The following is a 22,266-nucleotide window of genomic DNA, read 5'->3' on the forward strand; positions in this document are numbered from 1 at the left end:
GGAAGTCGCTGACTGCCTTCGGCTCGGGGGTGAGGGGGTGGGGCGGGGGATCGTCAGAATGGTTCCGCAGCAGCTAGAAGCCGGGCGTTGGCGCTGAGGCCCCGGCAGGGACGAGTGAGGAGGAACGGCCGGGCAGGAGCGGCCTCCGGGGGTAAGACGGCCTCGGGGGCGGGGCGGACGGGCCTGGGGCGCGGCGGGGCAGGGACCCCAGGGGACGGCGAGTCCCGGGCACCGGGCGTCTAGACGCCGAGCCGGACGGGGCGTGGAGGCCGGGCCTCCATTCTGCTGCAGCCCCGGGCCTCCCGGCCACCACGCCCACCATCATCACCCCGGGCTACAGCCCAACCCTTCGCGGTCTCTGCATCTCCGTGGTCTTGGTGGCCTTCAGATCGCAGCGCTCAGCCCGTCTCGGCCTCACTGACGGTATGAGCATCCTGTACAGCATCCTGTGCCTCCATTTGCTTGAGCAGAATGGTATTACAGCAGTGCCCACTCCTCGGGACCTTGTAGGACCTCGTGAGTAGGTGCATGTAAGGGGCTTGCTCAGTATCTGCCATTAGTAAGTGTTCAATAAACGTTCTCAGCCCTTAAGACAGCATCTGGTTTGCGATAGTGGTCACTGTTGCTTAAACAAGTGAATGACGGTTGAACAGGCAATGAACAGAGTATTGCGAGAAACTTCGACCCTGGCATTTCCTTTTGTAAGTGATGGGAACAGTGTCTGGCCTAGAATAGCAAGTGTGTGTGTGTGTGTGTGTGTGAGTGAGTGAGAGGGGGGAGGGGGGGAGGAAGAGAGGGAGAGGGAGGAGAAGAGAGTGTGTGTGTGTTTGCTGTGGCTGCCACAGCAGGATACAAATGGAGTAGTTTAGACAACCGATTTGTTTTCTCAGTTCTGGAAGCTGGAAGTTCAAGATCAAGCTGTCTTCAGGTTTGCTTGCTTCTGAGGAGTGTTGGCTTGTGGGTGCCCATCATCATACCCTCACATGCCCTTTGCTCTGCTCCTACGGTGACTGGCATTTCTGCCTGTATCCAGATCTTCTTATATAAGTCAGTCAGATTGGACTAGGGCCCTCGTCTTAACCTAATTATCACACTGATCAAATCAGCAATCAAATGCTGAGGTTCTAGAGAACAGAATGGAATAGGTGAAGGCCCACTGTGGTGGCAGGCTCTTGTGAATCCCAGGCAGAGACAAGAGGATTCCTGGGGCTAACAACCATCTGTAACTCCAGTTCCAGGGGAGCCTTAGCCCTCTTCTGTCTTTTGTGGTCATTGTACAACACGAGTGAACTTACATACAAGCAGGCAAAGTACTCATACACATAACAAATAGAACAAAATTTTACAAAAAACAAAATAAGGAAGGGGTTTTTTGACTCATAGCTTAAGAGGTTTCTGGCCAAGGTCAGCTGGATCCGTTGCTTTGGGCCTAAGGAGACACAGACTGTTGTAGTGTCAGGCACGCACAGCATAGGATGCCTGCTTGAGACAGCCAGAAAGCAGAGAAGACAGTGGGGAAGAGGAGGAGGAAGGACACAATCTGCTGAAAGCATAGGTTTGTGTGTCCAGCCGGCCTTACCTGATGGTCCATTCAGCCATGCACTCGTCAGTAGATTAACCCACAGATCAAGTCCACACCCTCAGGACCCAACCACCTGTCACGACCCATGTCTGAACTGTGCTGCATGGAGGGCTGAGCCTTAACTGTATAGTCTTTGGGAGACATCTCATATCCAAACTACACCAGGAGTAACAAGACACAAAAGTGTAGTTTGCCTGGTAGAGTGTGGTTTTGTCAGTAGTGTTTACACACTGACTAGGAAGTGTAAGAAAACCATGATTTTTAGTGTACCATGCTGCCACTGAAACCCCCGTAGCCCTCCTGGTCTGTTTCTGTTTCCCACCACTCTCTTCTGCAGGTCTTCCCTTTCCTGCCTGCCTTCCTGGACACTAGAGGCCACTCCTTACTTCGCTGTGTGCTCCGTGGCTACCACATGGATATAGCTGTGTGCTCTGCACTTTGTGTTGTCCCCACTAGAATTTATGGTTCCGGGGAATGGAACCCTGTGTGTTACATTCACTGTTGCTGCCCTGGAGTTTAGCATAGACATCTCTTGCTAAGTAGATGTGCAATAGCCAGGCTTCCTGTCTCCTTCAGAGTCAGAGTCAAGGGTGTCCTAGGCCTGTGAGGCTCAGTGTGGTCCACCCTTGCCTCTCTGGTATGCCATTTCCTTACTCATCTGTGCTCTGAAGTCCAGCAAGCTCCTGCCCTGGGCCCCCATGCCTGCTGGTCACAGACACGCACACACACACACACCCGAACCTGCACACTCATACCCTGGCTTCGTCCGGGTCTGCCAGGGTAGCCTTTTCTCAGAGGTAGAGGCACCCCTGAACAGCATGCTGCTGTGACTGTTCTTGGCTCATTGTCTGGTGTCGCTGGTTATTTCAGCTTGTACCGTGTCTCCCCACGGGACTCCCAGTTTTCTCTGGCTTTGAATTCACTGACTATGTATAGCTGTGTGTTAGTGACTTGGTGCTGTGATGAAACACCTGAGAAAATCAGCTCGAGGGAGGAAGGGCTTATCAGGTCTCACAGTTTGAGGATGCAGTCCATCATGGTGGGGCAGGCCTGGCAGCAGAGCATGAGCATCTGCAGTCAGGGAGCTGAGGGAGGAGTGCCGGGGCCAGAGACTATCTCCTGTTTATGCATAGCAGGACCCCAGTCCACAGGACGGTGCTGCATCCAGGGTGGGTATTCCTCGTTCAGCTAAACCTTTCTGGAAGCTGCCTCACAGACAGAGCCATGTGTTCTTGGTAATTCTAAATTCTACCAAGTTGACCGTCAAGATTAGGCACCACAAGGTGTTCACTAAATATGGGTTTGATCTTAACTCGTTGACTTTTTTAAGGTTTACACATGTTTATGTATATGTATTAGTTTAAAAAAATGTATTGATTTTTATTGTGTACGTGTGAATGTTTTGCCCACATGTATTTAAGTGTACCTGTGTTATGCAGTGTTTCTGGAGGTGAGAAGAGGGTGTTGGATCCCCTGGAACTGGAGTTATGATTGCCTGTTAGCTGCCATGTGGGTGCTGGGAACTGAACCCAGGTCCTCTGCAAGAGCAGCCAGTGCTCTTCACTGCTGAGCCTTCTCTGCAGCCCCCATGCATCAGTTTTTAATTTGGCTATTCCTAATTGGTCATAAAAGACATACATCTGGGGGGCTGGAGAGATGGCTTGGCGGTTAAGAACACTGACTGTTCTTGCAGAAGACCCAGGTTCAAATCCCAGCACCCACATAGCAGTTAACAACTGTCCATAACTCCAATCCCAGGGGATCTGACAGCCTCTTCTGTCCTCTGCGGGCATTGCACAACAGGTGCACTTACCTACATGCAGGCAATATACTCGTACACATAAAATAATAAATACAATAAATATAATACAATAAATATTTCTTTAAAAAAAAAAGAAATATATCTAGTACCATCACTGCCATAATCTAGAGGCCATTTGAGTGTTGTGAGGTGACATTTCAGGCGCTCAGGGTTTCACGTGGCTGTCTGCTCCAGTCTTGAAGCGGTGGGAGGAGGCGATTCCGTATTACAGATGATTACTTCCCCAGCTCTGGTCTCGGTGCTGCTGAAGCAGTTTAAAGAGTCCGTGTGTGTGTTAAGCTGTAACCCGGATGCACACCTTGACACCCCAGCATTCCTGCATGGGGCCCCTTTTGTCCCAGTGGTGTCCTTGAGAGTCTCTCACCCACATTCTCTGCAGGTCTCATGGTCTAGCATGGACCCTGTTGCTACCCACAGCTGCCACCTCCTCCAGCAGCTTCGTGAGCAGCGGATCCAAGGCCTGCTTTGTGACTGCATGCTGGTGGTGAGGGGAGTCTGCTTCAAAGCACACAAGAACGTGCTGGCAGCCTTCAGCCAGTATTTCAGGTAAGTGCCTCAGGAGCATGCTGACTGTGGGCCCGATTTCACCATCTTCGTGGATTTTGCTAGGGGAGTTGTAGGGAGTTATATTTGTTTCAACTTCTAGTTTACTTAGTGTTGTTTTGTGTTTAGAATAACATGAAAGGAGAGTCTTAGCTAAAGTGTATTTGGGGTAATTGAAAATAATTTCAGTCCCCTATCTGTATCTCTCTTCCTTTCAGGGTAATGAGTGAGGACTTGCATCTAATGGCAGGAGGTTGTTCTGCAATAAGAAATTAGACTGAGGGGTGCTGACTGACATTGTGCGTGTCTGTCGTCCCAGCACCTGGGAGGCCAAAGCAGGAAGATAGAGAGTCCAAGCCAGCCAGGGCTGCACAGGGATGATCTTGTCTGGACAGAGAAAGGGGGAAGGAGGAACAGAAGGACGGAGAGGAAGAGGAGGGAGGGGGAGAGAGAGAAATAAGACAGGAAAGCATTCTTTATGCGTTGCCTTTCCCTTCTGTCTCCCCCTTTACCTTCCTTCCTAGTTAAAGCATTTCAATTTGTGTTTCTCATTGTAAAAGAAAACGAAAAACCACAACAACCTTTGGTTTAAATTCATCTTAATTCTCCCTGTCACTATCCTGGCTCTGTGATTTAGTTACATACACTGATTACCAGTTGTGTTTGAATATAGTTGACCTTCACACAGTTGAGTACCCTTTAGAAGTGAGCTCCTTGGTTAACAGGTCTGTTGCTCTTTGAATGCCAGGCTCCTTTTGCATATTTCCCTCCTCTAGTAAGCAGTACGTAGAACGTGATGACTCCTGCCCTGGTAATCCCACATCCGTGGACTAAGCCTCGGTGTTTGTTTGGTTTTTTGTTTCTTGTTTTTTTTGAGACAGGGTCCCCCTGTAGCCGCAACTGACCTGGATTCGCTGTAGAGACGAGGCTGGCCTCGAACTCACAGAGATCCACCTGCCTCTACCTCCTAAGTGCTGGGACTAAAGGCATGCACCACCACACCCGGCATTTTTTTGTTTTTTTTAAAATAATGTATATCAGTGTTTTGCCTGCATGATTTAAGTGCACCCATGTTGTACAATGCCCAGAAGAAGGCATTGGGATCCCCTGGCGTTACAGGAGGTTGTTAGCCATCATATGGATGCTGGGAACTGAACCTGGGACCTCTGCAAGAGTAGCCAATGCCCTTGACCACTGAGCCATCTCTGCAGCCCCAAGCCTCAATTCTTTTATGCACTGTATTATATACTATGATGACTCAGGTCAGGGATCTCTAGCCCATGGCTTGCTTCACTCTTCTGTCTTCCTAGGGCACTTAGCTCTGGCAGTGATTTGTTTTCTGTTTTGAACTGAAGTAAAAGCAGTACTGAAGGCTTTGGGGAAGCAGATGTCTGTATTGACAAAATGTCTTGAACAAATTTGTGAGGCACCTTAACTATCTCAGCTTTGAAGCTGTGCCCAACTCCAGTTCCTTCAAAAGCCTGGGCCCTGGGGTGCCTTTTTCCTCTTCATTAACTCATGGGGCATTCATTCTGTTGATTTATGAACCATTGAGTTACTGCAAAACCTACCAGCCAAATTATGGGTTACACAGTGAAGATAAGGCTTGGTTATTATAGCTATTTTTATTTTTAGACATTTTTAAGGCACTTAGATATATAAATATTTGTGTATGTGTTTTATGGCATGAATTTGTCATTGTCAGATTAAACATGAAATACTGAAATATATAATGTTTCCTTTAGTTTTCTACATTGTTAGGATGAGGTTAATATATATGAATAACTACATTTGCAGAAATGCAGATTACGTTCAGTAAAGTGCTTGTAGTGTGCAGCCTGAGGACTTGTGTTCCATCCCTAGAACCCAGATAAAAAGCTGGGCATGGTGGTACTTGCCTGTAATTCCAGAGCTGGGGAGACAGACAGGCAGGTCCCTGGGGCTCACTAGCTGGCCGTTCTTACCTGCTTGGCAAGCTCCAGGCCAGTGAGAAGCTCTTCTCATAAAACAAAGGGATGGTACTTAAGGAACAACAGGCCAAGGTTGACCTCTGGCCTCTACACACACATGTGTCCACACATGTGCATGCACACAGACAAGAAAAAGTTGGCAGGATGTGAAGTGCTCACGCTGTAAGGATATTCTTTGTTTTGACAGGAGCCTCTTTCAGAATTCTTCCAGCCAGAAGAATGATGTTTTTCACTTGGATGTGAAAAATGTCAGTGGCATAGGGCAGATCCTGGACTTCATGTACACGTCGCACCTGGATCTTAACCAGGACAATATACACGTGATGCTGGACACAGCACAGTGTTTGCAAGTCCAGAATGTTCTGAATCTTTGCCACACTTTCCTGAAGTCAACCTCTACAGAGCAGCCGCCTAGCATGCCCTGTGGAGGTTTGTTCTCCCTGCAGAGCACACTGAGCCCGGATGCCACCTGTGTCATGAATGAGCCCTCCTCTCCGTCCTCACTGCAGGAGTGCTCAGCAGAGGCCCAGCCTGCTAAAGCTCTGGGTGCACTGCATCCTCCTGCTCTGTCAGCCGGTCCTCATAGGTCCGCAGGAGAAGTGTCAAAACCGGCCCCGGAAACTGGAGGGGACAGCTGCCCAGAGCTGCCTTACAGACAGCCTACCTACTGTTACAAGCTCAGAGCCTTGTACAGCAAGCAGTACTACAAACAAGCTGCTTGTTCCAGTCACGAGCGTGCCGCAGGCCAGCCGCTCCCTTTCAGTGCCTCCGCAGACCTGGCCACGGCGGACTCGCAGCCTTCTGGCAACAGCCATCCCGAATGCATCCTGGAGTCTTCGCAGCACCTGCCTTCCGCCTTCCTGGCCCCACCTCCCAGGGACTCGGGCATTGACCCTGAGGCAGAAGCCTGCCAGCTCCCTACCAAGCAGATGAGGCTGAAGAAGGCCATTCACCTGAAGAAACTAAACCTCCTCAAGTCACAGCAGTCAGCTGAGCACACATCCCTTCCCACCGCAGATGACGGGTCAGTAAGGAAGGAGGAGTCGGCTGAGGAAGGGTCAGGACATCAACCTGGAAGCCGAGGCCCTGAGCAAAAGGGAACGGAGGGCCTGGGCCCGGAGACCTTTGGCTGCACCAGCAGCGAAGTGGAGCCTCTCGAAGCCCCGGCCGTCCTGGAAGACCAGTCCCAGGCCCTACAGTCCCAGAGACAGTATGCGTGTGAATTGTGTGGGAAACCTTTTAAACACCCAAGCAATTTGGAGCTGCACAAACGGTCTCATACAGGTACACTGCCCCGAGCCGCAGGCACAGAGGAGGAAGCAGCCCTGTGCCCCACCTGCCTTGTCTGTAAGAAGCCTGGCTCCTCCTTGATGGAGCCACCGATGGTTGAATGGAGACTGGAGGGTGCTGGCTGCTTTTTACTCTGCATTGTTGGCAACTCGTCCCCACGCTCTGTACATGGTTGTGCGGAGCTGCCCTAAAAGGTGACACTTGTTTTTCACTTCCAGGGCTGTCTGGTGAGCTGCCTGTCTCTAAAGTGTAGTCAGTTACTTTGATGTGCTAAGGGTTTCTAACTCAGGCTAACAGATATCTTTCTAGAAGTAGATTAAGCTTATTTTGTCAAAGCATAATGTAGACTGATAATTGTGAAGTATAACAGTTTAAATCATTCTCAGAGTTCTCTCTAAAGTAATTTGAATGTTTATTTGAAAAGTTGTGGTTTGGGGGGTAGGAGATAAACTTTTAAATAAGAACCAGCTTTAACCGTTTGCTGTGTTCTTGTTTTTAGTGGTACTGTGATCGACCCTAGGGCCTTAAGCACACTGGACATGTGCTCTGCTGCTGAGCTGCATCCCAGCACTACTCCCCATTTGATAGTTACAGCGGAAAATTCTCCACTCCAAGATACTGAACTTGCAGTTCTGTCCTCTTAATTCAACCCTTTGCCTCTCCCCACAGACTTTTAAAAGGTGCTTCACAGTACCTGCACATCGCATTGTGTCATGCCTGTGCATTACTCTCCCTGTCATTAAATACAACAGCATTCATTATGTATTACAAATTAGTGACAGTTATTGCAGAGTCACGAGACGTGGCACACAGTGGAGTATTCCCAGAGTAGCGTGTTTGCAGCTTGTCCAGCTGCCTTCACTGCCGTGGCGGTCTTGACTCTTTGAACCCCGCGTTGGCTCAGGGGATCTCTACCTTATTGTGTCAGTGGAAACGTCATGATAAACGTCGGTGCATTCTAGTGTAAAGGCTGTTGTTAGTTACTAGTAGTTCAGAGTTAGACCATGTGAAGACATCCTGGACTCAGTTTTGCTATGAAAAAAACACTTGATTTCAGTCCTTTTGTTTCTTTCAATTCCTTCCAACCTTTGGCTTTTTTTTTTCTTTTAGAAACTTAACCTATTTAGCTTTAAAGGAGCAAAAGTAAATTGCTTATTCTGGGAGAACATCTCCAAGTGACAAAGATAGTCAGACAGAAACTCAGGGACATAAAAGCTGTGTTGAGATGGCAGCAGAGTGGCCTGGGAACCCCAGGGGTCTGTGCAGCCAGTTGTCTCACAGTTGCACAAGGCGTGGCTAGCCTTTGCTTCTCATGAGCCATGGAGCTGCCAGGGCTACATGGTGTGTGATGGTGTTGCTCTGATGGCCACTGAAGTATGGATCTGTGTCTTCAAACTGACTGTGCCTTCATCTCCATGGTGTGTATTGATAGGTACAGCCCACAGGGACAGAAGCTCTGTAAAGCCTCAATTTAACAGTGTCAAGGGAGCTGAGGCTAAAAAGTCTAAGTGCCACTGGTGTAGGGCTGTTGGCCTTGTGTCCAGTGACCCATGGCTTCTTTTTTAAACCCACTCTTATGGGAGCTTGAACTTATCATTGCTTTCTATTACCCAGTAATTATAGACACAAAGCCAGTCTCAGAACACAGACTTACATGATTACAATCTTTCAGGGCCAAAGAAGCCAGGAAACAAAAAAATCAAAAGGCCAGCTTAGCATGAGCCCACAAAACTGTGCTGTCAAGGTCTTGAGCCCTAGTGGTCCAGTAGGAGGCAGAGGGCTCTCTTAAAGAGGGTCTCAGTGAGGCCATTAGGTTCATGGGCTGGGAATGTCAGTTGAAAGTCTATTAGGGTCATATGGACTAAAGGTGGCCCTTTAAAGTACCTTTTGCAGCGCCCTTTGCTGGCTCTGTCCAGAACAGCTGTTGCCGCTTATAGCAGTCTACACTGACTGTCAGTGTGATGACTTAGCACTGAAATCAGGCACACCTGTCCTGTCACGGTGAGATCCACTCCTTCCATGAGTCTCTCACCCGAAGCTGGGAGGCAGTGCCCCTGGGGCCACTCCTCCGACCACCGGAGCCCTGCCCTTTGGGCTCCCCTGTTCACAGCTCACATGTTGTAAAGGGACCATCCACTGTGTTATAGGAGTCAGACAGAGAGGTCATGTAGTCAGGCTGAAGATAGGTGAGCAAGTTCGTGCAACAGGAAAACATTTGATTACCGAAGGAAAACTGGGCATTCTTTGAATGTAACCCAATGCATTTGACTTCATTATAGGTTTGTATTTGGAAAACCATTTGACTTTCAGAGTAAGACACACAGATTTCAGTTTTATCCCTCTGGAGCATCTCAGGGTGAGAGAAGTGGAAGGAAGTGGAAGTTTCTGGTGCCCCGACTAGGGATCAAGAATGTCATGGACCAGGAGTGATCACTCACATCTATAATCCTAGCCCTGGTGAGGCTGAGACAGGATTGCTGAGCATTCTAGGCCAGCCTGGGCTGCAGAGTGAGACCCCGTCTCGAAACAACAACCAAAGAACACAGTGCTTGACTTTGAAAGGAAGACAAGAGATGAAATTTTTTTTAAATGATTGTGCAAATTCTAGTACTGACTTGACAAACTTCTGTTTTTTTTGTTTTGTTTTAGGTGAGAAACCTTTTGAATGTAACATTTGTGGGAAACATTTCTCTCAGGTGGGAATACTCTTATTTACTGTTCATAATTGGAAACCTGAACCCGGTGCTTATCTTTATTACTAATAAGACTCACTTTTGTACTTGGGAGAGAAACTTCAAGACTTTAGACTGAACCAGGAAGTAGCTTTGAAGAACACAAACCTGTAGCTCATGGGGGGATTTGTCATATGAGTGAACCCTTAGTAGGCTCTTATTTCTCCCCACGGATGATGGCCCTGCCCCAGTCTGTGCCTTCTGTGCATGAAGTTTCCAGTGATCCACACCCAGCATGGCTTACTGGAGCCACACAGTATACTGGGCTAGGTTCAAGTCAAACAGTCCTGTTATCATGGGGACTATAGGTAGGATATTGGACAGAAACAGACTGAGTCTGTTTTGTTTCCTGCTCTGACTGCTGCTGTTTAGCTGACCTCTAGGAAGGCCATGTGGGCACGTTGGGGTTGTCTCACATTCGATCTGCTTTCCTGTGGCAGGTGCTGTGCTAGACTGGACTCAAAGGCATCCAGGGTTGTCCCCACCCCCACAGGAAATCTTTAGTGCCATTGTGTGGTGGCTGGCACCTACTTTTCTGTCTGAAATTGAGTGTCCTGTTCATGGCCACGGTCAGGACCCCAGGTTTCCAGAGCAGCGTTCTGCAGGGGACAGAGCCTGACTTGCTGTCCACTCAGTGTTGTAGATCCACGGTAGTACTGTGTGAAATTCTGCTTGGCCAGGGAAATGGCCTTGGGCTGGTCCCACTGGGGAGTGGTATGGTGGGGCTAAGAGGGCAGACCCTGTAGAATATAGGGTGGTAAGCGCTATCTTGTCATACATCCCTTCCCCCAGAGCTTCCCAGGTCCCCTGTGTCCACCAAGTATGTCAGTTCTAAGTTCCCACGCACCTGGTTCACTCTCAGCCCTCACTGGCTCCGAGGCCTCATGTGGTTAGCCCAGTCCTCCCTACGTGATGACTTAGGGACAGCACCACGTCGCGGCACCATCATGAGTTCCTAGCTCCTGGCATGTTCAGTTTGAATCTCTCTACCACCATTCCAGGGGAGACATTTGCTGCCTCCAACCCAGGCACCTGAGGGGCAGAGCTTGGCCTCTGGAGCTGAGGGGCCCAGATTTGAACTTCTTCTGTCAGGGCTTATGGCCCTGTGGCCTTAGATGAGATGGTCTCTTGTTCTATAGACAAGTATAAAGGATTACTTGTCTTGGGGAGTGTGTGAGAATAAGGAGTGTATGAGGCCAGGTTTTAGAACAGGCTCCACACAGCACGTGCTCTGGGCCTCACCTTGCTCTCTCACCTGCCCTCCCTCATGGCTCTGCACCCCAGTCTTTCTGTGGCCCATCCACCCCCAGCATTTCCATCCTAGCCACTTTGATATGGCCTAAGATGGGCTGGTGCTACAGCTCACTGGGGGCTTGCTGCTAAGCCTGACATCCTGAGTTCAATTTCTGGGACCACACGGTGAAGGAGAGAACTGATTGCTGCAAGTTGTCCTCCGAACTCCACATAAGTGCTCTGGTATGTGCATGCCACCTCTCCCCCAATAAATAAATATTAAGAAAAATAGAGAAAGCCTTGAGTCTATGTTCATGAGCACTGGTGCTCAGCAGCCTTCACTTTCCTGGGCCTGGTCCTCTTCTCACAGTGCCACGTTGTGGGGCTGTTGGAAGATGAGGTGACAAGGCAGGTGGGAGAGTCTTGTCCCTTTCACCTGTACTTGGGAGTCCCTCCAACTGCTCAGAACCCTTCTGTAGCTCCCCTGGGCCAGCAGAGTAAATGGGACCCTTGGGGACCCTGGCAGCTGCCTCCCCCACCCCACATGCCTCGTTCCTGCTTTGTATAGGGCCCTGACTGTTACTTTTCAGTGATTTGATGTGCAGCCAAGCTTGAGAACTTTGCTTTAGGTCCACGCCCATGGTCTGAATCCTTTCCAGTGGTTCTGTCTGGCAGACCCATGCTTTCTTCTGGGACGGTGTTTGCTCTTGGTTTTTATGAATGCAGAGTTGTATTTAGCTGTGGTTTTCAAGTGGGTCTTGCTGTTTTATTTTCATAGTGAACTTTTTTTTTTTTTAATGTGTCTGAGTGTATTGCCTGCATGTAGGTAAGTGCACCCGTGTCGTCCAATGCCCACGAAGGACAGAAGAGGCCATCGGATTCCCTGGAACTGGAGTTACAGACAGTTGTTAGCTGCCATGTGGGTGCTGGGATTTGAACCCGGATCTTCTGCAAGAACAACCAGTGTTCTTAACCATGGAGCCGTCTCACCAGCCCCCATAAGTGAACTTTTAAAAAAGCTTAATTCAGCGAGTGTGTGTTGTAATCTGCAGTGTTGCTGAGCTGCCCGTAAGCTCTGCCACGTGTTGGGATGGAACATTTAGAGGAAGAAGTTGACTGACCAAGGACAGTGACATGCTGCCATGCCCCCTCAGAGCATGTGTAGGCACAGTGCAGGCAGAGAGAAGAGGTGGTCATGCCCACTTAGCAGGTGGGGAGTCTGGGGCAGCACTTGAGTGTGCCTGGATGAGCCTTGGAGATCATCTAGCGTCGGTGTGCCAGGGCAGGAGGTGAGAGTGCTGTTTGCACAGGGGTACCTAGATGCTCTGGGGATGACAGGAGCACCAGGCAGTCACAGTACATTGGGGTGCCACCTCCTGGTCTGCCAGAGAGCCCAGTACTAGTGAGCTCCAAAGGACTTTCCTTGCTAAAAATTCAAAAATTAGAAAACATTTTCTGGTAAGAATCTGATCCTGTTTCCTAAAGGTTTGGTAGTAAGAAGGATTAGTCTTTTTGTTTATTTGAAGCTAACCACAGCTTTAATAATGAGTTAACCAGCGCTGTATCCCATCAGCCACTATCATCTTGAGTTGCAATGATGGAACGCTCAGCTGTTCATAAGGTCTTCATGCCACAGCTGGTCACCTAGGGTGTGGCTGAGTCTATGTGCTTCCTGTGAGGCACACAAGGACCCAGTACATTTAGGACAACCACAGGAGAGAGGAAGCCTAGCATGTGTCAGCTGCCTTTGGAGAAGAACAGAGCTATTCTCCCCAGGGGGGTAGGACAAGCCTTGGGCAGCTGGTGCAGGAGTGTTCTAAGAGGCAGAGAGCTACTGGAGAGTTTAGATGGGACGGCTCCCCAGGACCAGGCAGTGTGTTCCAGAAGCCTTTGGTGCAGTCAGAGGCAGGGTCCTGGGGTGCTGGGCTAATGCCAGAGTGACCACTCACCCTCATTCTTGGTAAAAATGCAAAAGCAGGACATCTGGGTGATCATGTCCTGGGTTACTAAACCTTCAGTTTAGGCCATTCCCACACTTAGCGTGCATTTAGTCCTGGCATTTGGTCAGTATAATATTGTTAGGGGAAATGTGTTAATCCTTGGTTTCTTTTTAATTTTACTATTATTGGAAATCCTAAAGACTGGAAACTCATCAACTAGATGACTTTAATGTCCAAGGTGCCTCCCATCTCTGGGTTTGTGAGCCCTTGATTGTCACATAGCACTCAGCCACCATTGGCGGGAAGGGAGGCTAGGTAGGGTTCTTTATGGCCAAACATTGATGTTCACATCTGTACCAGAAAGTTGATAATAATATTCAACTAAGATGTTACTTTTTAATATTTTATATTTCATTTATCTATTTGTTGGGGGGTGGGGGGAGTCTGCATTCATGTAGAGGTTGGAGAATAATTCCTGAGAGTTGGTTCTCTCCTTCCACCTTGTGGGTCCCGGGGGTTCCCAGGCTTGGTGGCAAGCTTCTTTAGCCCTGAGCCATCTCACTGGCCCATAAGATGTTAACTTCTTTCCTCTAGTAGAGTTTTCTGTTAAAAAATTCTACCTTAATTTAAAAGTAATTACAAATAAAATTCCTTTTTTTTTTACAAATATATGTTCAGCAAAGTTTGCTTTAGGTCAGTAGCTAAACCCAGTTAACTCATTCAGTCCCAGGCTCGTGACCCCAAGGCCAGTGCCACTTCCTGCCCTCTCTGAGCTTTAGCTCACTTCTCTATGAATGTAATAGAGCTTCACAAGCCATGAGTGATGGAGCAGAGCCGTGCACACAGCTGCTAGTGGAGCTCAGTGCAGTGTCCGCAGACACAGCTGCGGGTCTGTGACTTGGGGTCTCATCAGTGTGGCTGCAGTCTACCAAAAACAAAAGGCTGCCTAGCGTCCACTGACGTAGGCCTGGGTCTCCCATGCAGTCTGCTGTAAGTTATCTAAGTGCACTGTAGTTTTGTTTCTGGTGGTTTTGTCTGGATCAGTTTTATTTCATCTGTGTTTATACTGTTTATCACCCCAATATGTGCGCTACTTTATCTGAGGAAAAGATCATTATTTTCGTTATGTATTTCCAGTATGAAACAGGAAAAGAAAACTGTTAAGGTTGCTGCTGCTGCTTTCGCTGTGTTTTGTTTTGTTTGAGACAGTCTCCGTACGTAGCCCTGGCTGTCCTGGTATTTGTTATGTATCCTAGACTGACCTACAGCTCAGGGCAGTCCTCCTGCCTCAGCCTCCTGAGCGCTGGAATTACAGGTGTGCGCCACCACATCCTACTGTTTATTACACTAGAAGGTGAAAGACTGCTGGATTATGTTTACTTTGAAAATAAGGGACACCTTACAGGGGGAGGGGTCCTCGCTAAGAATTGGCTCAGACTGCATTTCCATCACAGTACATATTTATAGAACACCGTAGATAGAGATCCACTCAACAGGTCAGCAGGTGCGCTGCTCAGAGTGTTGTAAACGTGGTACACAGGATTGGTTTTTGTGAAATTGGAAGTTGACTAAAGCAGTTAGTATTTGAAACCTCAGCTGTCCACAGAGCTGTGTCCCTGCCAGAGGACGGTCATGTTGACTTCAGGAGCAGAGCAGTCTCTCTTGGTCTCCACCACGGTAGAGGAGACTTTAGCCTCACAAGAACCAAGGCTACTAGCCCTCAGCCTAACATGTAACTGGGACACCCGCTCTGGGCATACAAATCTGTTTTCCAGCTAGCACATAGAACACCAATTGCCAGTGGCGTGTAAAAGCCTAATTAGAATTTCAGCAAGTGGATTTTGCTGTTGTCATTTGTTATTTTATTATTAATCTCCACTCTACTAAAAGCCAGCTATTTCCCAAACTTCTGCTAAATTCTCTTTGGTTATTGAAAGCCCTTTTTTCTCTAAGCTGTTTGTCAGAGTCTCAAATGTGGTATCTAACTCAGGTCTTCCTTGGTGGGGTCACAGACAACATCTCTGTATCTGTGACCTGCAGGTGGACTCGTGCCATAACTGTCTTTGCATTTTGCTTAAGATATGACTCACAGATTTTACAAAGAGCCAATTTAATTAGTCTGTTGTTCAGTGTCCCTCCCGACTCTTGCGCACTGCGGGAGTGCGGCCAGAGGGTATATTAGTTTATTTGTGTGGGTTTGTTTGGCAACAGGACTTTAACAGCTTGAGATTATTCAACTGCAGCAACGGAAGGCTTTGCCTCCCAGCCTTAATCAGACGTGTTACCACGTAGCCTTTTAAATATGGAGGCATTTGCACTGTAACCTCACTGTACTTTCCTAGTTTGCTGCTGATTTCGTAGTTATTGTTACATGGAACTTATCTGGTGAGTTGTTTCAGGCTCGAGCCCTGCTAGTTGCACAAATTAGGGACACAAAGACCCATAATGCTGCTGTTACTCTCCAGCGATGTGCTTTTATACAAAAGTAAATGTGACAAGTTTGCCAGAGCCAACCTCACTGCCAGAGGAAACACTTTCTAGAAATGTCTTTTCCTTCTTTTGAATGAAAGCATGTGTTTTAGAAAGAGATAGTGAGTGGGGAGATATGCAGGTCCAAGTTCTTCTCCAGATGATGCTGTGTGTGGGTGGTCCAGGTAAAATATATCAGGGTCTGTTAAAAACAAGCCTGGGAACTGGAGTTCCTCCCCAGGGTTGGAGGTGCATTTATGAGGAGGCATTGCAGAACAGCTGCCTGTGGGAAGCCATGGCAGCCTCTGGGGAGCACAGCAGCCTGTCGGGGACCATGGCAGCCTGTGGGGGGCAATGGCAGCCTATTATGGGGGCCACAGCAGCCTTTGGGAAGACAACAGCCAGGGCTCCTTGTGCAGCAGGTGGCTGGGCAGAGGTTGAATTGGCTCCCTTATACAGAGCTTCCGTTGACTTAAGCCTACCTGCTCTTTATCTGAAGCTCTGTGGGAACCTGACTACATCGTCAGTTTCCCCTTTGAATTTATAAAACGCTTTTCTAGGCTTTCGTTATTGGTGTTTTTCTTTTCCTCTCTTTATAGGCAGGTAACCTGCAGACTCACTTACGCCGGCACTCTGGGGAAAAGCCATACATCTGTGAAGTCTGTGGAAAGAGGTCAGTGCTGGGCTCCTGGTGCTGTTTGTGAGGGACCGTGTGTGGTCCAAGAATGTTGTAATTTCATGTCACTGGCATATAAGGGCTCACTCTGCACCTCTGACTGTTCATGCCCCATACAAGAGCAAAGAAAACCTAGGACAGGAGTTTCGGGAAAGGAAAGCGACTTCACACGAAACAAATTAGCTTATGCTAAAACATTCATTCATCTTAAAAATGCCCATGATAGTAAGACCTCGAAGGAGGGGACTGTGCAGTCAGGGAATCAGTGCTTGCAGCCTGAGTGACTAGACCTCAGGAGAGGTGGTGGCAGAAGGGGCCTGCACCATTCTGATCGGGCCTGCTGCCTCCAGGACAGATGGATGGCCTTGGCAGGTAGGTTATGACCTGGAAAGTGAGCATTGACATGGCAACAGAGAATCTTCCTCTTTTGGTGAGTTGAGATGTGTGATAGGTGATTACTTCACAGGCAACAGCCTCTCCCCTCCCTCCTTCCCCTCTTGATAACGAGCCAGGGCCCTTGTAGTTCACCATCTAGCCGCTGTGCTGGGCTATAGGTAGCAGCCAGGACCACACAAGCCTGGTGGGCATCCCGTCACATCGTGCTTAGAGTCTATCATTTCACTACTTGATCATTCTGCATTTGTTACTCCCACCGTCTGCCCAGTGCTCTGAGGGGAGGATAGTGCAGGTACTAAGCCTCTGCACTCAACTCAGCAGCTCCTCAGGGTCAGAGATGGGTACAGGGACACTTAGAGTCAGAGTCCTCCAATACAGTCTGCAGCACCTGCTTTAAGCACAGCAGAGGGGGATGCCAGCCCTGAGTTGGCTTCAGGAATATGGCTGCCTCCACGGAGGTGGGAAACAATGAACAAAGGCTGACCCACCCACCACAGCCCTTCTGCTGCAGCCGCCTCAGCAGTCAGGTCGGGCTCAGTCGCCATCATCTGGCCCCATTAGGGGCCCGGCCCCACGGGACCTGCTGCCTCACACCGTCACTTCGCTGTGGGCCCCTGAGTGTCTTTTGCACAGTGTTTAAAATTAGGATCCCGTGAATTCCATGTAAGATCATCTCTGTGCAGCACCTTCTCAGAATGTAGCCCGGTGTCTGTCCTGAGTGGCAGTCAGGAAAGCAGGCCAGGAGGGCGTGACTGTCAGCCCAGACTCCGGGCATCTTGGCACATGCTCCGTTTCCTATCAGAAGATGGGGCGAAAGGATCTCTCCGTGTGTGGAGAGAGGGAAGGTGATACCTGGTGTGCTATGGGCTGGCAGTAGGTGCTAAGTGAAGGCTGGGTCCCTCTTCAGCCAGTTCCCTGTGTCCCGTTTTAGGACAGATGTGCGAGTCTCCAGTGAGGCTGGGGAGATCAGCAAGCCCATTCTCTAGGGCAGTGCAGGAGGGCAGCCTGTCCCCTGTCTACAAAGGAGCTCCTCTGTGCACTCTACCCTGGAACAAGCACAGCGGGCCCCTGCCACAGCTAGGCAGAACTCACCCTGAGCCCTCAGCATGGGCCTTGGTCGGCACTGCCACATGGGTGCTGTCCTTCAAGCCAGATAATTCCAACAAGATGGCAGCACCATAGGGCTTCACTGTCCTCTGAGCTGTGAGACTTGCTGGTGAGATGGGGCAGAGTCAAGGCACTTGCCACCAAGCTGACAACTGAGTTCCATCCCCGGGACCATGGGGTGTGAGGAGAGGAACAGAGTCCCCAGGTTTCTCTGACCTCCAAATGCAAGCCACGGTGCACATACACATACACTAAGTAAATGGATATGATTTTTCAAAGAGATAAGGGAAAATGAACTCCAAGACTCTGTGTCCCTCCCTAGCTGTAGGAAGTCTGGTCTTGTGCTGTCAAGTGGGACAGTGTGTGATGAAGCACGCAGAAGGGTTTGAACAGAACGCTGGCTTCATTTTCTTCTTTCCCTAAGACAGAAACAGGCAGGGTTTAGTGCTCATTTCAGAGGAAGGCGGGCCACATGTGGCTCCATTTGAACTGGGGTAGAAATAGACTGTCTCCTCTGCATGACCTCACTTGTCAAGGTCTCAGCAGTGTCACCAGGCCCCAATAGAACTTTCCACTGCCGTTGCAGGTTTGCGGCCTCTGGTGATGTCCAGCGTCACATCATCATTCACTCTGGAGAGAAGCCACACCTGTGCGACACGTGCGGCCGAGGTATAGGCGAGTAAGAGAGGGACGCCCGGTCCTCTCCTGCTTAAGGAGGCAGCTGTCCTGCCCGCTAACCCTGTGCTCTCTCTAGGCTTCAGCAACTTCAGTAACCTGAAAGAACACAAAAAGACACACACAGCTGACAAGGTGTTCACATGTGACCAGTGTGGGAAGTCCTTCAACATGCAGAGGAAGCTGGTGAAGCACCGTGTCCGACACACAGGCGAGCGGCCCTACAGCTGCTCCGCCTGCGGTGAGTCTGACTGCCGCTGCCAGCCGGTGGGCCTCCCATCACGCATGTGCTGGAGTCTGCCCGCTCTTGCCTGCTGAGCCGTGTCTTCCATAAGTCACTTGTTTGCTCATGGGGAAGTGATACTGTCTTTGCCTCCTCACGTAGTCCATTCATAGGAATGATGCCACATATCAGACAGCGTGTCTTTGAGGTATCAGGAACTGTACCCCAGTCCTGATGAGAGGGAGTAGGCCCTGGAAAAGTGTGGAGTGTGTGGAGAGCACATTGGGTACTTGAGTCACAGATTAGAAAGCAGGGGCTCTGTCTCGGCCTCAGTGAGGGCACTGAGCATGGAAACTGGTGAGCAGGTAGCCCTTCATCCCAGGTGCCTTGCTACAGATGGAGACCGACAGCCTGTGGCCACAGTGTTGGATCAAGATTCACACACCCCCAGGCTCTCCCCTGAGGAGGACACGTGCCTATGTACCAGTGTGTGTCCAGGACAAGTGCTTGGCGACGCTGATGGAGTTGTAGGTGACTGAGAAATGACACTGATCTCGTTACGATGGTCTGTTTAGAGCAGATGAGGTGCTCAGAGTCCTGTGTAGGAGCCTGGATCAGGCACTACTGAGTGCTGGAACTGCGCTGGACATCTTACTTATCACAGGCTTTGGGAACACTGCCAGGGACAGCTTGGAGATTAGCCAAATCCACACCATCACTCCAAGAAATCAGCTTTCACCAGGCGTGGTGGCACATGCCAGGCTAGCCAGGACTACGACACATAGTAGGACCCTGTCTTACAAAAACAAAAAGAGATCAGGATTCAGTTCTGTCTTAGAGGTAACAGCCATGACTAGTTCGTGTACACTAGGGACCCTAGAAATAGCAGTGGCGCACGCCTTTAATCCAGCACTCAGGAGGCAGAGGCAGGTGGGTCTCTTAGTTCAAGGCCAGCCTGATCTACACAGCGAGTTCCAGGTCAGCTGGGGCTACGGGGAGACCCTGTCTTAAAAAGACAAAAAGTAAAGAAAGAAAGAGATGGTGGTTCCAGATGGCCCCGTAATTCTGTAGGTGTGCGTTATCTTGAGGGCTCAGTGAGAGACAAAGCATTCATACTATGCCCAGAGCTGGTGGGGAACATCACTATTCATAGTGTGTGGCAGATGTAGCTATGACGATCCCTGAAGACACTGAGCCTGGTGTTGGGCAAACCATGGTGGAGGATCACAGGCAGTGATTTGCAGTGGGTGCTGTTTCAGGTTTTGTGTGGAAGTATCCACGGCTTGTTGTCTGGATAGTCCCATCTAGTTTGCTTATCCAAAGGCTTTTCTTCTGGGTCCTGCCCCACCCTGACCCCCACACAGTGCAAGGTCTGCATAGCTGAGCCACTCGGAGTGACATCCAGCGAGTGAGAAGTTCCAGTTGTGTCCCATATAAAGCGGGTGCTTTACCTCAGGTAGCCCTCTGTGAAAGTTAGGCCTTTCATGGGGATCTACTGAGTTCTCTCTCATCACCGCCCTACCTGTTTTAATTACGGAGTCCATGTACACAGAGAAGGTGCAGAGCCTGAGGAGTAGAATCGAGTCTTGGCAGAAGCTGGCCACATTCACATCTTCAGGAAAGTTGTTGTTCAGTTCCAGGTGGGCGGGGCCATGCTGTCACTGTAGTTACTGCTGCATTGCTGTGACTACGGCTCCTCACGGAATCCACTTAAGGGAGGAAAGCTTTGTTTTGGCTCCAGGTTTTAGAGGGCTGCAGTTCATCAAGGTGGGGAAGGTGCGTTGGAGCAGCTCTGTTCCTGGAGGCAGCAGTATGTGGTGGAGGCTGTTCGACCTACAGTGGGTCAGAACAGAGAGAAAGGGAGAAGACAGGGGCAGGTAGAGCCTTCACCAGTGAAGCCCTAACGACTGCACACCATCCCCAGAGAGCATCATTGGCGGGGGACCATTTCAGACTCAAAGAGTAACAACCACAAATGCTCAGTACCAGGTGAGGAAGAGCTGCTCCTCAGCCAGGTGGGAGCAGGTGCACTGGCCATGTGGCCAGGCCCTGACCATGAGGCCCTAGAGGACTTGTGCTGAGAGTCTCAGACCCCAAGGGCCCATCTGAGGCAACTCCCCAAAGTGAGGATGATCTCAGGCCACCCGCTCCCCTTAGATGAGTCAGTATCACAGGAGAGGGAGGAGAGATCCTTCTAGAAAGGCTCTCTAAAGCATTCCTTCTGTCTGTGCAGGGAAATGCTTCGGGGGCTCAGGTGACCTGCGCAGGCACGTCCGCACGCACACTGGGGAGAAGCCATACACCTGCGAGATCTGCAGCAAGTGCTTCACCCGCTCCGCGGTTCTCCGGAGACACAAGAAGATGCACTGCAAAGCTGACGCCAGGAGCCCAGCCCTGCTGGATGAGCTGAGCCAGGCCATCGAGACCTCTGACCTGGACAGGTCTCAGAGCTCTGACTCCTTCTCCCAGGACATGTCTGTCACATTGATGCCAGTGTCAGTCAAGCTTCCTGTCCACCCAGTGGAGAGCTCTGTGGCAGAATTTGATAGTCACTCTGCTGGCTCCTACTGTAAGCTACGCTCTGTGCTTCACACTCCTAGCATGAATGACCAGGAGAAACTGAGTCTAGATCCCACCAAGCTGGCCAAGCCCCAGGAGCTACAGAGCCAGCCTCAGGCCTACACTTACTCAGATGTGGACTCCTCGGTGGGCGGAGAGCACCTGCAGGCTGATGGCACGGCCATGGTCCGCTCCTCCCTGGCCGCTCTGGACAACCAGTGCGCTGACCCTCTGGGTGGCCGGGCACCTTCGGTGACATACAGGAACTCCGAGGGACAGTTTTTCTCCAGTATGACTCTCTGGGGTTTGGCGATGAAGACGCTGCAGAATGAAAATGAGCTGGAGCAGTGACATGCCACCTTGGTGTCCCCAGCACTGTCCGTTGGGTCTTGAGCCACAGGAGAGAAGTGTCCTGCTCGGGATGCTCCCCTCTAGCTTTGGAGAGCGGCTGGATGACTTTCCTCCTGATGATCACTCATAACTGAAGGACCATAAGCTTGAACTTGGGAGGAACCCGCCCCACCCCAGGAGGCAGATGAGGATGGCGATGGCGGAGCTTGCTTCCTGGCAGCCTCGGTGTGAGAGACAGCTGGTGGACATAAGACAGACAGATACCTTGTGTCAACTACTGTGCAGTTTGGTCCTGGTAGATGACAGATGTATGTATAATAATACAGGTACTATTTTTGCATTTTAAAAGATTGAAATTTTTAGCATCTTATATTTTTAAATATTTCCACAGATTCTATTTGTGTATGAAACTTGTAATTTAATGTGAATAAACGGGCTCGCCTTTCTATCCAACTTTGTGTCATTTTTGCCAGCATTTTTGCTAATCTGACGACTAGCACTATAAAAATAAGTATTAGGGCTGGGTGTGGTGGCACATACCTTTAATCCCAGCACTCAGGAGGCAGAGGCAGGCGGATCTCTGTGAGTTCAAGGCCAGCCTGGTCTACATAGTGAGTTCCAGGACAGCTGGGGCTACAGGAAGACCCTGTCTCAAAAAGACCAAAAAAAAAAAAAAAAACAGTATCAGTGTACAAGGT

The 22,266-nt window shown here is 49.8% G+C and overlaps 1 protein-coding gene across 5 annotated transcripts; it reads left to right on the forward strand.

Moving 5' to 3' along the window:
• Positions 1–42: 42 nt before the first annotated feature.
• On the forward strand, positions 43–22,010 carry Zbtb49 (zinc finger and BTB domain containing 49). 5 transcript variants are annotated; one of them, XM_029563511.1, is made up of 10 exons: positions 43–151; positions 3,784–3,950; positions 6,105–7,201; positions 9,857–9,903; positions 16,181–16,254; positions 18,347–18,429; positions 18,515–18,676; positions 19,055–19,189; positions 20,583–20,647; positions 20,892–21,205. In XM_029563511.1, the coding sequence occupies exons 2-10, from the start codon at positions 3,799–3,801 to the stop codon at positions 21,066–21,068; spliced, it is 1,992 nt and encodes a 663-aa protein (XP_029419371.1). In that variant the 5' UTR covers positions 43–151; positions 3,784–3,798; the 3' UTR covers positions 21,069–21,205. The 5 variants fall into 5 exon arrangements, with proteins under 5 accessions (XP_029419371.1, XP_029419368.1, XP_008831336.1 ...); XM_029563508.1 differs by lacking the exon at positions 20,583–20,647 and having other exon boundaries at positions 20,892–22,010; XM_029563509.1 differs by lacking the exon at positions 20,583–20,647 and having other exon boundaries at positions 48–151; positions 3,822–3,950; positions 20,892–22,010.
• Positions 22,011–22,266: the final 256 nt, after the last annotated feature.

This window comes from Nannospalax galili, unplaced genomic scaffold, assembly GCF_000622305.1.
Source record: "Nannospalax galili isolate Female #2095 unplaced genomic scaffold, S.galili_v1.0 scaffold1076, whole genome shotgun sequence".
Classification (NCBI taxonomy): Eukaryota; Metazoa; Chordata; class Mammalia; order Rodentia; family Spalacidae; genus Nannospalax; species Nannospalax galili.